Source organism: Talpa europaea, assembly GCF_964194135.1.
Source record: "Talpa europaea genome assembly, chromosome: 9".
Classification (NCBI taxonomy): domain Eukaryota; kingdom Metazoa; phylum Chordata; class Mammalia; order Eulipotyphla; family Talpidae; genus Talpa; species Talpa europaea.
Genome location: NC_140076.1, coordinates 113,200,907 through 113,216,905, shown reverse-complemented (window position 1 = coordinate 113,216,905; position 15,999 = coordinate 113,200,907). Strand labels below are relative to the sequence as shown.

The window sequence follows — 15,999 nt, the reverse complement described above, 5'->3', positions numbered from 1 at the left end:
CATGCTTCTGAGTTCTGCACATGTTGCTTTCTGTCAATTCTATGTTGTTTTCATTCCCCCATGAAAATTTACATACAAATGTGTAAATATTCCACTGGGTCTTGATTATCCACTTTGTTAAACCTACATGACGATGCTGGACTTTTCCCTTATAAATGTCCCTATTTTTGGCCAATCTAGAGAGAAGCTGGAATGAGAATCAGGTAATAAATGAACCCCTGGTTGTGTAGGGAGTTCTGAAATACAATATTCCATTCTCGAATTCTGTTCCCTGCATCACTGTTATTTGAAGGCTTATCAAATTTCAGGCATTGTGCTAAGTGCTTTACATGTATTGTCTCATTTAATCTCCATCACAAGACTTTGAGGTAAATATTATTACTCCTGTTTTATAGTAAGGAAGATGCCTGTGCTAGAAATTCTATGATTTACCCAAAAGCACACAAAACAAGGGTGGCAGAATTGGGGTTGAAGCTGGCAACCCAAAACCTATGCTGTAAAGGAAGAGCTGTACTCTATCTCTCAAACACCCCACCACCACACACACCACACACAGACACACAGACACACACACCACACATGCACACCCATGCATATACCACACACTTGCACACATGAACATGCCACACATGTGTGCTATGCATATGGCATATACACACATGCACTATATGCATATAAATACACACCACACACACACATACACATATGGCAACTATGTAAATATATGAGGATGTGAAAACACTACTAACATTCTAGAATTTTCTGGTAAATAAAATGCACAGCTTCCATGTAAAAGGAATATCCAAGAGTTGTTTTGAAAGCTCTGACTTATTCTAATATTCAAAACATTTATCAGTTCTTTATGAAATATATTCAGAATTATTTTATAATACAAACAAATATGAGTTTCACTAACTGGCTGCCTTTGGTTTTGACCAGTAAGTATTGAACATTCATTCACCAGATTTGTCTCCAGAGGAGTTTGGGTTTTTGTAATAGACCATTTTTTTCACTCAAATCAAAATTTCCCCCTATATAAATATTCAAAAGAATCTGCTTCAAAATAGCACAAGTTCCCGATGGTTTTGTAACTCTGGGATGGGAACATTCCTCTGCATCTAATTAAAAGCCTATTAATGAAGACCACATAGGAACATGGAAATGCCTGTTCTGTTAACATGAGAGATGGTGAGCACATCATGTTGCAGGGATGTGAAAACGTGCAGCGTTGAGACAACAAAAACTGGAGAGCAACTTGCAAAAAAGAATGATCACAAATGATGAGGGATTTTTCAGAATATGCTCAAGTATTTTACTGTATTCAAGTAGCTAATCTTAATGCTGGTCAAAACTTCTTTCTCTTCCCCATGCTCTTGATACTACGTTAAGTGGACCAGGAGCCTGTAATTCATGAGGAAAATAGTAAGATCTCTCCCAGTTTTCAAGAGCCACTCATTAATCACCCAGTGAGGCAGTTAGTTCCCTCTATAACAAGGTACCATAGTTTTCCTCTTCTCTGGCTGTTTTGAAGAGCTGATACTTTACCACTCAAAATGTACAATTATCATTTAAATATTCAGGTTCACTTTTAAGCTCCTGTCTTCACAGGGAAAACATTAAACTTCCTTGATCAAGAAATACACACTTTAAGTTTATTATCAAAGATAAGCTCCCAGCCAACCAGACCTAAAGTCACCTCTCTCCTCTCCCATAACACGTCGGTATAAACACTGCTTTCCATGTGGGATTAAAATAGTTGTAAGAAAAGTCCTTATTTCCTGGCAAGTTTTTATTTCACATCTTCATTTTTTAATAAACAATCACTGCAAAAATTCAGGTCTCTTTTGTTCCATGCCCCAGACCATTCTATTCCTTTGTTCTCCCAAGGCTGCTACAATCATGAATTTGTGAAGGAGCTTAGTTTTATTCTTACCTATAAACCTATAAACAAAATTTAGTAGTTTTATATGTACTTTTAGGATTTACACAAATGGCAGTGTCTTCTGCAACTTGCTATTTTCTTTGAACATTGTTTTTGAGGTCCCTCGACACTCTAATAGATTTTACTCATTTATTTTCAGTTGCCTGCATCTTATCTATCGCCCTGTGACTGCAATCTCCTTGAAGATGAAGGCACATGTTCCCAACAGATCTTGAGTCTTTTCTGTATACGACAGGCAGGAAAGACTCTTTCCTGAAGAGCTTTCTGCCATCTCTGATTGCAGGAGTGGGGCGAGGTCTCTTTCAAGTGTGAGCACCAGCTCTGAAGTAAAAGGCATCTGGGCATGGCTAATAGGAGCTGACTGGGCCAGAGAACCCAAGGAGGTTTTAAAATGCAATTATGCATCCAGCACATGCTGTTCAGGGTCCCGTTCCCCGCTGTCGGCCCCGCTGGTGTTGATGGCTGTGTTCTTCTGCTACAGAGAAGCAGAACCAGGGGAGACAAACGTCTCTTTGGCATTTGTCTGATACACAGAGAAAAACCCGGGTCTCCACCTTCCCTCTGTAGCTGGAGAACATTTGTTGGACACCAGCAGCGAGGTAGGCACAGGGACTGCAGCTGCTTGCAATGTCCTTGCAGCCTAAGTGGGAGTCGTGCTGAGTTTTTCTGTCTTTTATTAAAGGTCCACACACGTTCCTGTCGGGGAGGACCAAGTCCAGCACATGGAGCTAGTTCAGGACCTGGCACGAGGGTTTAACAAGAAGTACGGGGACTTCTTCCCAGTGCCCACGTCCCTGCTCAGTAAGTATCAGGCCTGGGGGCGCTGAGCCAGGGCGTGTTTTGAAGAGAGGATTGGATGGTGGGCCACGGCTTGGAACTTTGTTGGGATTAAACATGGCATTCTTATAGACAGGTTTTGGGATTTGCAACTGGAATCCCATCTTTTTCACTAATGTAGGACTAGGAGAGCTTGTTGGATTATTGAGTAAAATAGCTGAAAAAATTCCAAAGCATGGGACAGACTGAAAGCTAATGATAATCATTTTTATTTATAAAAGACTATATCATTTGGGGCCTCCCTGGTGGCGCAGGGGGTTAAGTCTCAACACTATGAAGCTATCAGCAGCCACTGCAGCATAAGTTCTATCCCTGACCAGGGAGCAACCCACATGGCGCGGCAGACCTCTCCCCTCTCCCCGCTGCTCCCCTCAGCAGTGTATTTCAGTAGATCCACCTGTTCTGCTCCCCACTCTGTCTCTGGTGGATCCTCTCACCCTCCCGCCCCCACAAACACGCACCTCTGACCTACACCCCAGCTCTAGTACACATTAAAAAAAAAAAGATTATATCATTTACCAAGCAGAAATAAAAACACATCTCCTTTGGTGGAGCAGATGTCTTTCCCGACTTTGTGGGTGAGGGGGTTAAGTCTTGGCAAACTGACATTGTGTCCAAGTCACTTATGGGGTTAGTGGCAAAGCTGGGCCCACCTTGAACACTCTGAGGCCAAAACCAGTTTGCTTTTCTTTCCCTGCTCACAATAAAACAAAAGTCCTAAGAGTGAAAACTGCATCATCTACGTAAAACAGGAGGGTATTGATAGTCCTCACACTTTGCTTTTTTAATTGCACAAGTGAGATAAAATTTATAATCTTCTGACTGAATCTGAAACAGCTGCAGCTGTGAAACGATACTCGTCTGGAATCTTTTAGAGGAAGGAAGCGTAAATCTCTATCAACGTTTTGGTAGTGATGTGAACAAAGATGTGGGGGGCAGAGATCACCGAACAGAAGTTCTGTCCGTCTTTCCTGAGCTGACAGCATTTTAAAGGCGTCTACCTTGTACCCCATGTCCTTTCAGAAATGTAAGGCAGGGCCTTTCTGGTGGTGCAAGGGGTTAAGTCTCAGTACTATGATGCTGTTGGCAGCCACTGCAGCATGAGTTTGGATGCCACATGCAGCATCCACGCCCAGGGAGCTACCCACATGGCACAGCAGACGTCTCCTGTCTCGCCTGCTGCTCCCCTCATCAGTGTACTTCAGTCAATGTGCCTGTTCTGCTCCCTACTCTGTCTCTCGTGAATCCTCTCACCCCCTGCACCTCTGGTCTACACCCTAGTTCTTGCATGCATAAATAAATAAAATAAATCTTAAAAAAAAAAAAAAAGAAATGTAAGGCAGTCATGAACTTCTAACTTATTCCAACAGTTCACAACAAAATCCAGCACACCTCACGCATTGGACTCAAACTTCTTTGAACAATAAGTAATATTTACACGTTTGGGCCTATTATTATTTTACCTATTTCAACTTTGTATGCTTCTGTAACAGCCATAAAATAGGCAATTATTAATAGCACTGGTTTATGAAGCACAACTTACAATAACATCTTGATTCTATCAGAGCAATAAACAACACTTTTCCAGTGTGTATGTGGGTGGGTGTGAGTGTTGGTGTATACTTATATAATCGTGGGTGAAGAGATGGAAAGATTGCCACAGAGTGTTAAAATTGGCTTGGGGGTGGGCAGGACAGTGGTTGTGGACAGGGGGTGATTCACTGGTGAGAAACTGTGAAGAGCCAAGAGCCAGAGAGGAAAGAATTAGACAGTGCATTTTAAAAAGCTGTCTGCAGCAGAAGCAGTATGATTTACATCATTTTATTGGTGTAAGGCTATACATGTTGATGTGTGCCTGCATTAAAAGATGCATGAAAAGATCCTCAACAAAAGATGAGCAATAGGGGCCTCCTTGGTGGCGCAAGAGGTTAAGATGCAGCACTATGAAGCTATCAGCAGCCTCTGCAGCATGAGTTCAATCCCCGGCCAGGGAGCTACCCACATGGCGCAGCAGACCTCTTCTGACTCTCCCGCTGCTCCCCTCAGCAGTGTACTTCGGTCTCTCTGCCTGTTCTGCTCCCCACTCTGTCTCTGGGGAATCCTCTCACCCCTCTGCACCTCTGGCCTAAACTCCAGCTCTTGTCTGCATAAATAAATCTTTAAAAAAAAATGAGCAATAGAATGACATTCAGATCATCTTTATGCTCCCGCTTATGTAAGTTACTTGCATCTTTCAGAGTAGATGCTATTTCTATAATCAGAGAAAAAATAATAAAATCATCTGATATTCTTGGCACGTAGGAGACCTAGACGCTGACCTTCCCCATGTTTTGTTACTGTTTGTTTTTGCTCTGGCCCGTGTCTGTCGATGCTTGCAAGCAGCACCCATGAAGAAGGTGAAATCCCTCCGTGATCCCTCTGCCAAAATGTCGAAATCAGACCCTGACAAACTGGCCACCGTCAGGATCACTGACAGCCCGGAGGAGATCGTGCAGAAATTCCGCAAGGCCGTGACGGACTGCACGTCGGAGGTCACCTACGACCCGGCGCGGCGAGCAGGTGTGTCCAACCTGGTGTCCATCCACGCGGCGGTCAGCGGCCTGGCCGTGCAGGAGGTGGTGCGTCGCAGCGCGGGCCTGGACACCGCGCGCTACAAGCTGGCCGTGGCCGATGCTGTGATCACGAAATTTGCTCCAATTAAGAGCGAAATTGAAAAACTGAAGATGGACGAGGACTACTTAGAGAAGGTTCTGCAAGCCGGGTCAGCAAAAGCCAAAGAATTGGCATATCCTGTGTGCCAGGAGGTGATGAAATTGGTGGGGTTCCTATAGGAAGTTTCAACGAATCCCCAAAAGGGTCTTACATCTTGTGATAAAGACAGCCTTCCCCACGAGCAGAATTGCCCACGGTGGGCACATTTAGGTTGCTGTGTCTGGTTATGAGCGCCGTCTGATGAGCAATTTGTAATCCTCAAAGAGAGCAGTATCGTAGAGACTATCAATAAAATGCTGTCACCCCAAATATTTTTTTATTTAGGCATAGTCATCTGAGCCCCCATTTATTTATTGAGGCACACACCTTGACTTGATTCATCTACGCAAATGTGATTAAGATGAGCAGTGATTTGGCAAGTGCGGGTATCATTTGTGTCTCACAGGTGCTCCCTTTATATCAATCTTTTGCAAACATCGTATATAAACTGGGCCTCCCCAGTGATGCAGCGGGTTGAGCACAGCTGTGAATCTGCCTGCAGTCTCTTCAGTGCAAGTTTGATTCCTGGCTGGCCAGGGAGATACCCACAGGGCACAGCAGACCTCTCCTGCCTCACCCACTGCTCCCCTCAGCAGTGTCTTTGGTCCATCTGCGTGTTCTGCTCCCCACTCTGTCTCTGGTGAAGCCTCTCACCCTCCCGTGCCTCTGACCTGTACCCCAGTTCTTGTAAAAAAAATAAATAAATCTTTTAAACTTCTTAGACTTCCGTCCTTGAGATGGTATCTGGACCTATTTGTGTTCAGATCTCACAAAAATGAATTGGTCATTGTGGTTCATTTTGTTCCTGAAATGATGTTTCTGCTAAACTCGTTTGCCACCTCAGACACACTGTTCCAGCAAGTATTATTTTGTTCGTTTTTAATTCAGCGATACACAATAGTGGTTTCTTAAGACATTTGCATTATTTTAATTGGATTTATTTATTGTACAAAAGCCCAAGTCCCTGGATTATATTCTTGGTAAGTAAGGGCGTTTGTCTCTCAGTTTAATCTCACCCACCCCCTGGGAGAAGAACTAGGGAAGAATAAGAAAAATTGCCATTTTTCACCTGAGGAAGGTGAGGACTGGAAAGCACAATTAAATCACTCAGCAAGTAAGAGGCAAGTCCAAATTAAAACCTTTACTCCTAAGAGTAGTGCTTTCTTAAAGTCAGCACAAAGCCCTGAGGGCAACATTTGGAGGCTCTAAATATTGTTTTGGAGGTGGCGCTGGAAATATAGGGCCTGACCTACCGATGCTGTTTATATCAGAGTTCAACCCGGAGCTGCTCTGCTCGAGGCCCGGATTTTGCCAACTTTGGTCACGTTTGTGCCTCATCATCCCCAAGACAGGTCCAAGTTCTGTCTCCTGTGCTTATTGGGAAGATGCTTCAATGCATAGTTTCCAGACGGTGTAGTAGTGGGACCGACAACTCAGGTTTTCCCAGAGCAGAAACTTCTCATCCCTCTTCTAAGTCACTCTCTCATCCCGTCAACCTTGTATGAGAGCTTTGGTTCTCAAAGTGTGATTTCTCCAGAAGCATGTCACTCCCCTGGGAACTTGTTAGATACGCAAATCCAGACTTCAAGCCAGACTTAATGAATAAAATACTCTGGGGGGTAGGGAGGAGCTCAGCAGTAGGTTGAACAAGCCCTTTAATTAATCCAGAGGCACAATGATATTTGAGAACCGCTGTACTAGGGGAGATAGAAAATGGATAAAATCTTGCCTCTGTCAAGGAATTTACGTGGGAAAGAAAGGGGTGCAAATAAATAATCATAAAAACATAATTATTGTCTTGCATTTCTATTTCTATCTGTTCCCCTTTTTCATCAGATTAGCTAAAAATAATTTAGCTTAGATTTTTTTTTTTTTACATGTGTGATTATGTATTTACAGCCTAAAATTTTAGGTCATTTGGTCATGCAGATCCTAAGAGGGGAAATTACTGAAATTACATTTGTAGATAAAGTAGAGATTTGATCATCAATATTAGAATTAATAAGACTCTCCTGAAGTCAAAAGACAAATCAGAAGAGGGAGTTACTTTACACAGTGGGTAGTAAAATTACATACTTATTACCCTATAAAGGGTTATAGGGCCTAGAAATAAAAACAGTTGACTGTGGATTAAATTTATGAGTGAGAAGGTAATAAAATTGCATTAAGCACAAGTTAGGAAAGGTCAAATTATTTCTGAAAGTGTGCGATGTAAATATCTGGGAAGGAAACTACAGTATTCGCTGTCCCCACCCTGGTTATCATAATGTTCAGGACGGACCAGACTGGACCAATGTGGTTTTGGTGTGGGCTGGAACTGGGGATCCCTCAGAAGAAAGACTCTTGAGCTTGGTGTATTTGTATAAAACCTGTATACACTTCCAATTTAATGGATGAGAAAAGTGAAAAAATAAGGAACACTATGGATGCCATTCATAAGAGAACATGTTATGATTTCAGACTCAATCCAGTTTGCCATTATTCTTATTAACAGGAGACAACCCAGATCATTGAAATCTGTAGATCACCTGAAAGTTAAATGTAATATTTGTATTACTCTACACAGAAAAGTGATCTTATATCTGTGGCACAGGAGCTAAACACGTTGGATCGTGCTAACACCGTCCACAGTAGGAGAAGTGTTAGCACAGCCCCAAGGGAGGCAAACTCAACACTTAGAAAATCCAGAACTGCGTGGTGATTAGGAGGTGTCTGATAATGGTGCCCAGTTTCCCCAAAGCTGTCTGGATCCTTAGAAAGAAGGGATTTGTTTCCCCACCTGCTGATACGAACAAGTCCTCTGGCCGGTCTGCCATTTGCTGCTAGAAATGTTTTTAGCCCTGGCTTGTCTGTTTCTAAAATCTTGCAAAATCTTCCAACTACCATCCAGTCTGGTCAAGTGCAATCGTTTACTTCCTTGTTCTTCTCTTCTTTCTCTTTAAGGATACTTCATCCATCTTCCTCAAAATATTGTCAGTACAGGGCCTCCCTGGGAGTACAAAGGGTTAAGTCTCAGCGCTATCAAGTTATTGGCAGCCACTGCAGCATGAGTTTGATCCCCAGCCAGGGAGCAACCCACATGGCGCAGCAGACCTCTCCTGACTCGCCCGCTGCTCCCTTCAGCAGTGTATTTCGCTAGTCTGCCTGTTCTGCTCCCCACTCTGTCTCTGGTGAATCCTCTCACCTCCCCCCCCCACACACACCTCTGGCTTATACCCCAGTTCTTGTATGCATATATAAATAAATCTTTAAAAAGAAAAAGAAGAAACAGGAAAGGAGTTATGACAGTGACCTCAACAGCCCCTGCAAGGGGTGAGGCTACAAAGAGATGCAGAGAAGTGGGTCCCTGTGATAATGATGTGGCGTCGAGAGCGGTGTTGGTTATTTTAAGTTGGGAAAAGTAATTGCATGTTTGTACGTGGTTGGCAATGATCCAGGCAAGAGGGAAATTTTGATGGTATAGGAGGGAGGTGACAACGGCTGGTGCAATGTCCTCAAACAAAACAGAAAAGATGGATCCAGAGCACGTGTGCACTGTGTGGACTTCGAAGGGACAGGGGAGAAGAGAGGGCGGTCTGTATGGACACAGATGCCAGTGGATGTTTAGACACAGTCGCAAAGCTCATAGAAGGCCTCGTTGATGCTTCAATTTTCCCAGTGAAATAGGACTCAAAGCCTGCGGCAGAGAGTGAAGCCTGAGGCCAGGGGTGCTCCAATGATGGCCCAAGGACTGAGTGCTGTGGAAATGAAGGCGTTGGCAGGAGAGAAGGTCGGAGGCGCCAGGGTGATATGACGGTCCTTTACCGCGATGTGCTGCCCCCCGGCTGTGTCTAGAGTCGCAGTGGGGACGTGAGCATGAGCCAGGAAGGAAATCTTCCGGAGAGGGAGGGAAGCAGCCTTTGGAGTCTGCAGGCTCATGAAGTGAGTCCCACAGCCAAGGGCTTTCAGGGATGAGGGATACCAGTCTGGAAAGATGGCTGAGGAGCAGAAGGAACACTCCACCTCCAGCTGTGAGTATTGTGTGTGAGCTGGAGCACGGGACTCCTCACCTCCGGGTTGCAGGCCAGGACTGGCCGTGAGTGTGGACTGTTGCCTTGGTCTGTACCTTGGAGGATGATGTAGAGGGTATTCAGAGACCTGTGGCTGGATGTTGGGCTGTTGCTTCTTAACCGATACATGCTCCACCATCATTTAAACTCTCAGAAAAACGTATATACCACTGTTTGGCCCTACAACAATGGTGCAGCAGACTCCTGTCTCCCTGCTGCTCCCCTCAGCAGTATATTTCAGTGGATCCACCTGTTCTGCTCCCCACTCTGTCTCTGGTGAATCCTCTGTCTCTGTTGGATTATTGAGTAAAATAGCTGAAAAAATTCCAAAGCATGGGACAGACTGAAAGCTAATGATAATCATTTTATATAAAAGACTACATCATTTGGGGCCTCCCTGGTGGCGCAGGGGGTTAAGTCTCAACACTATGAAGCTGTCAGCATAAGTTGCAGCATAAGTTCTATCCCTGACCAGGGAGCAACCCACATGGCGCGGCAGACCTCTCCCCTCTCCCCGCTGCTCCCCTCAGCAGTATATTTCAGTGGATCCACCTGTTCTACTCCCCACTCTGTGTCTGGTGAGTCCTCTTACCCTCTGCACCCCAGTTCTCATATGCATAAATAAATAAATCTTTAAAAATAATAGTATTTATTTATGGGCAAGGATGTGCTTGGAAAAAGGCCAATCTGACTAGCACTCAGCTGGGCAGGACCTTTATAATGACCTAATTAGTATCCCTGCAAAGCCACCGAACTAACCAGTCATCACAGCTGACAATGGAGCAGCTAAAAAAAAAAAAAAAATGTTTGGGGTCTTGGAGTGGGAGACAGCATGGAAGAGTCACCCTCAGCTCAACTCCTCCCCTGGTGCTTGCACGTCTCATGTGGGAAGATGAGGGAGAAAAGGTGCTGGCTCTGGGAGCATCTGGGCCAAGGAGCTGGCACCCAAGAGAAATGTGAATCAGAACAAAGGTTTCTCTCCCCCGGACCTTTGCCCATCTACCAGGACATCTGGCACTGCCCGCAGGGATGCCGGCACATTAAATTTCTCTTAACAATTTCCACCTGACTGTGTCTTCCCCTTCACCACTGTCTAAGGGGACTGAATAAAGTACCCAGCAATATCCACGGCATCGCGTGTAATCAGAGTACTGAGTCTCTGATCTCAGTATATTATGGTTCAGTCAGGGGTAAAACTTAAACCATTCGATAGAATCAGTTCCTCACAATGTAACCCAAGTAATCTTGTTTTGTAGGACACATTTGCTCAAGAAATGTATCACAAAGATTTTTGAATTGAGTAACGAATCCTTTTTGTCCCCTTTTGCTTCTACTTCTCAAATAATGTGTCCGTTCATCCAGTAAATAATTGTTGAGTGTTGCCTGCTGCGAACAAGGCACTGGGCTGACCTGGAAAATGCTGGTAAACATGAACACATACTGATCAAGGTTGTTAATACTGATCAACGAGGGCCTCCCTGGGGGCACAAGGGGTTAAGACGCAAACTATGAAGCTCTCTGCAGCATCTGCATCACGAGTTCGATTCCCCTCCAGGGAGCTACCCACATGGCGCAGCAGACCTCTCCTGTCTCCCCACTGCTCCCCTCAGCAGTGTGTCTCAGTCATTCTGCCTGTTCTGTTCCCCACTCTGTCTCTCGTGAATCCTCTCACCCCTGCACCTCCGGCCTGTACCCCAGTTCTTGTATGCATAAATAAATAAATCCTTTAAAAAAATACTGATTAATGACACTCCCTTAAAAACCATGAGTGTTGAGAAGCACTCGACACAAATGTTGCTTTTTAATTTGGTTATTATCATCACTTCCCCCTCCTGAGATCCCTTTATAGTCCCATTATTAAAAATACTGACATTATTGTGGTGCAGTGAGGCAGGGAAAAAAAGTTAGCGGTGTAAAAAGAATACATGACACTGGCGTTCTCTTCTGCCTCGGGAAATGCAAATTCTGCTCTGGAAATGCTGGTTCTGGTCTGGGCCTGCTCCGGGCTGCCGGGTCCTCGGAACCTCTCAGCTGGCCTTGAACAGCAATGACGACAAAAAGGAAAATTACATTCTGGTGCAGAATGCAGCCCCTTCATCTCTCTCCAGCGTCTCCAGTGTGAAGCTAGGGGCCCATGGAGGATCTAATATCAAAAGGAAGAGGATCATACCACCACTTGGAGAAAAAAATAATTACCAAATTTCCTGAATAGTAAACAGCTTAAAAAAGAAGCCCAAAGCCGACCCCTTTGATAGCGGGACTCCACTGCCTGCAAATGCCTTGAGGATTATATCCCCAGACCGCCTCCAGCTGCCCCTGCTATTGTTTTAGGAGGAAACAAGGAGTGGGTGGGAGCAGGTCAGCTCCTCAGGGAGGGGAGAATTTGATTTTGAAAGTGCATTTATCAAAGGGTCGTGGTAGTGTCGCTACAAAGACAAACTGAACCATCTCTCGGCGTCTGAAGGAAGCAGATTTCCAAGGGCCATTTCTCCTGTTCTTGGGGGATTAACGTAAACGTTTGGATGCAATAACTTTTCTACCCCAGATGACAAGAGCGCAAGAGCTCGCTAGAGGCCTCCAGGTGCCGAGCAGTGTTATCCCGAAAACCACCACCTGGGGGCGGTCTTGGGATGGTAAGTTTCCTCTGCGCCCCCCAGTGCGGCGCAGGCTCCGGGGTTTTCCCCTCCAAGGGCTGCTCCTCGGGTTCTTTATCCGAGGTTGCGGGGTGACAGAGGGAGCAGAGGAGAAGGCGGCTGAGAAACTGAGCTCACAGCCGCCTGGTTGTCCAGGAGGCGCCTCCACGAGATTGAAGGTTGTCCCGTCACGGTCTTCCTTTGGGGCTTCGCCATGAGCAGTCACCGAGGCAGAGGAAGCTGCGGGCTGGGGGCGGCGGGTCCCGCGACAAACGACCCAGGGAGGCCCCGGAATTTATGGAGACCTCCCCCCACCTTGAGCACAGCCCTCGTGGTGCGCGCACACACACACACACACACACACGCCCTCCTCCCTGACCCCATGCCCGGCCAGCGCCCCTCCAGTCCCGAGACCTAATCACCCCCCGCCGCGATCGCCCCGGGACTTGTCAGCAAGGGGAGACCGGGGCGTGCACCCCGCGAGGCGCTGGCTCCACGGCGGAGACCCGGCCTGGCCCCGAAGTCCAGCCCGGCCGCTGAGTTTGCGCGCCCTGGTTCACCAGCCAGTGCGCTCCCGGGCGGGCCCCACGGTTCTCGGCCCAAATCTGGGGCATCCCCGGCCGGCTCGGCTGCCCGCCTCCCCCAGACCGCGAGGCGCGCGATCCAGGGGGCCCCCCGCGCCCCGCGCGAGCCTGTGTCCACTCCGGGGGTGCATGGCTTAGCTGCCAGAGCCCCCGAGACCTCCCGGGACAGAAGGTGAAGTGAGGGACCAGAAAGCCGGGCGCGGCCTCCCCTGGTCTTGGCGGGGCGCTGGGTCGGGCGGGTTTAGTCCCTTCGGGTGACTTTGTTGGGGGCGCCGGGACCGCTGAGCGCCAGAGCCCCGGGCGTGGGGCAGTGGGGGGTGCAGAAGACAACCCGGGAGGCAGATCTCAGACCTAGAAAGGGTGGTCGGGATTGGGGTTCCTTGAACTTCCGCAAGGCTTTACCTCCTTCCCCCACAGGCCCTGCAAAAAAGGGGGCACCCCCATGAGTCTAGAGGGGGAGTGTCCTGAGGGACAAAACGTCACGCGGCCACGCGGGGCAAATGAGCAATTTGAGGGTCCGGCCTCGCCCCTAACCAGGAGCCGGTTCGGGGGCCTCCTCGGGCCCAGGCCGCACCGCGGGGCGCGCGGCGAGAGCGCAGGAGCCCCGGGGCCCCTCGGGCGGGCTGGACACAACTCCAGGCGCCGGCCGGGGTCTCTGGAAGTCGTGCCCTGAGGCCCGGGCCCTCCTTGGAGAGGGGGTGGGGCAGTTGCTTTCCAAAACGCGAGGAAAAAAAAAAAAAGAATTCAGCTCAAACCGCATTTTTCCCCTCAGAAGGCTGGCAACGGGGCGATGGCCTGGGTGGGGTGCATGGGGCGCCTCAGCCCTCCTTTATCTCGGAGCATCTACAAATAAGACAGCGGCACCCTTTTGCGCCCCCGCGGGCCGCCCCCCAGCAGGCCAGGCCCAGCTGGGAATTGGCCGGGGCTCCCCCGGTCGCCAGCTCCCCGCGCGTCGACGGCGTGTGAATTCGCGGGAAGCGTTAGGTGCAAACAGCCGCGGGGTGGGGAGAGAGCTTTGCTGGAGGGCCCTGGCCAGGGGCGCAGCCCCGCCGTGCTCTCACCCGCCCCCCTTTTATTTTGCAGCCCCCCTCGAGCCCCGCGCCACGGCTTCCCGCCTGGGACAAAGGCGAGCACAGCAGCTCGGTCGGAGTCGAGTCTCCAGACGCGCCCAAGTCTCGGGGCGACCGTGCGCCTCGCTGGGCGGGGGCCGAGCCTCGCCAAGACGCCTCTGCTCGCGCCCACCGGGCTCAGCCGGCGCCGGCCGCGGAGGATGCGCTCGGTCCCGCCGGGTCCCGCCCGGTCCCGCCCCGGCGCCGCCGGCTGCCGCCTGCCTTTGCCTCGGAGCTGCGGGCGCGGTGGGCGTCTGGGGCGCAGGGCCAGCCTCGCCGCCGCCCCCCACAGGCCCGCACCCTGGCGGGCCCTGCCGCGTCCCCCTGGCCGGCCTGCGAGGGAAGCTTCCAGACAGGGCTTCCCTGGCGGGGACAGCCCCGGCTTGGTCATTTGGCTCATGCCCCAGGGGCATGAGCGTGTCTCACCTGTGCAGGTGCAGTGGAAGTGACTGTGCGCGTCAGTCCAAGGCTGCGTTCCCGCTGCGTTCCCAAGCCTGGATGCAAAGACCAGGGCGAGGCTCAGAAAAGGAAAAGCCGTTTGCTCCACCGGGTTAAGGCGAAAGTGAAACGTTTCAGCTTGATCGAACTGGCCGATTGTCTCGGGTGTTCAGTTTACTAGACGTGGGGACAGCGAAGCGACAGCGCGGCGTCGCGTGCCGCTTAGACGCACCTCGAAATCCGTCAAAGGCGGGGCCCAGGTTGGATGCGCGCTCGCCCCGCTGACTTCCCCACGAGAGACTCGCAGCATCCGGCGCTGTTCGCCGGCCGGGCTGGAGTTCAGCCGCGGCTGCAGGAGTTCAAAAGGCGTGCAGCCCACACCTCAGCCCCCAGGCCCTCCAGTGGCTTTGTTTTTCACCAAAGCGCGTGGCGTTTCTATCCTCTGGGTCGTTTTACCTTCCTTTCTGCTCCTCTGTCACGCACAACCTCTCCCAGTGAGACACCCCCCCTCCACCCCAGCACTTTAAGACCTGGATAAAATTCTTTTATCCGGACCTCTTTGCTTGCCTGGACCACACAATTCCATGGCACCGCGCAGGAACCAGCTTGGACATGCAAATGTCTTCTCGAAGGATGCTGAGCCCTGTTCGCCTATTCTTGTAGGTCTTACTTAGAGAGTCTGAGAATTTCACTCCAGAGTGTAGAGCTGATTTTAACCCACAATGCGAAGAAGCCACAGGCCCCGGGCTCATTTGCTGCGGTGGTCCAGGATAAAGATGCCGGTGGGTTACACGCTGATTAACAGATGAGCCCGTAAGGGCACATGAAAAAACTGTTGAAAAACCTAGTAATGCTTGAAGCCTACTTGGGGAGCTGCTGAATTTGTAAAGTGGGAAAAATCTAATCCACCCACCCGCTTCCTCCCTCTGCTTTTTTCCTAGGTATGATTACTTTCTGTGTAAATGAATCTGCACAGTTGCAAGTGTATTTGTGCACACGTGTATCTGCAGGGAAGCGTGCTATTGAAGCGTGCTCCTAAGGAAATTGCCCTAAGTCAGCCTTTTCTGGCATATGCATGGAAAAGAAATTCTTTGGTTGCAGGGTTTGTGATTCCCCAACTCCTTAGAAGGCTGCTAGAAGGGGAACAGGCTTTAGCGTGGAAAGCGTTATTTAAAAGGGATTTAGCACACTGCTTCTTAGCATTTCCCTCAAAGGTGGTAGGACTGGAAGTTGGAGCTCAAGGCTGTCCCTCCCCCTCTTCCACAACTGCACAGGAGGAAAAGTGTGAACTCCTAGGGTGCCCCTGGACTCATAACCACCTCTGGCACTGACCCAAAGTGCGTGTGTATTGAGGTCTGAGTCCCATCACTGACGGCCCAGGGCTGCAAGCCTTACAGACCTGCCATGAAGTCACATCAGTTTGCTGGATGAATTCACACACACACACACTCACACACACACACTTTTTATTTTTTTTACAAAGGAGAGCTTAGTAAAATGCCCTGCACGTGTTAGACATTCCATGATTATTTGTTGAGTGAATGAAAGAACTCCTGTGTATATTTATCCTGTCTCAGGCACTTTTTTAAAAACTAAATAAGCTTGCATAGGAAGATGTATATGTGACAAAGACCTGTAGGCCCAGAATCTAGGGGG

General features: G+C 48.7%; 1 protein-coding gene across 4 annotated transcripts in view; it reads left to right on the top strand.

The window, feature by feature from the left end:
- The window catches only part of WARS2 (tryptophanyl tRNA synthetase 2, mitochondrial), a gene marked incomplete at both ends in the record, with an annotated part of 64,765 nt that extends 59,155 nt beyond the window's left edge, over positions 1-5,610 (top strand). For 3 of the 4 annotated variants that reach the window (XM_084241626.1, XM_084241625.1, XM_084241624.1), the window contains 2 exons: positions 2,625-2,743; positions 5,162-5,610. In XM_084241626.1, the coding sequence (XP_084097752.1) occupies positions 2,625-2,743; positions 5,162-5,610 (568 nt within the window). Of the gene's footprint in view, positions 1-2,624; positions 2,744-5,161 lie in introns of those variants that run through there. The other variant, XM_084241627.1, reaches the window with a different exon arrangement.
- Between the last annotated feature and the right edge of the window lie 10,389 nt (positions 5,611-15,999).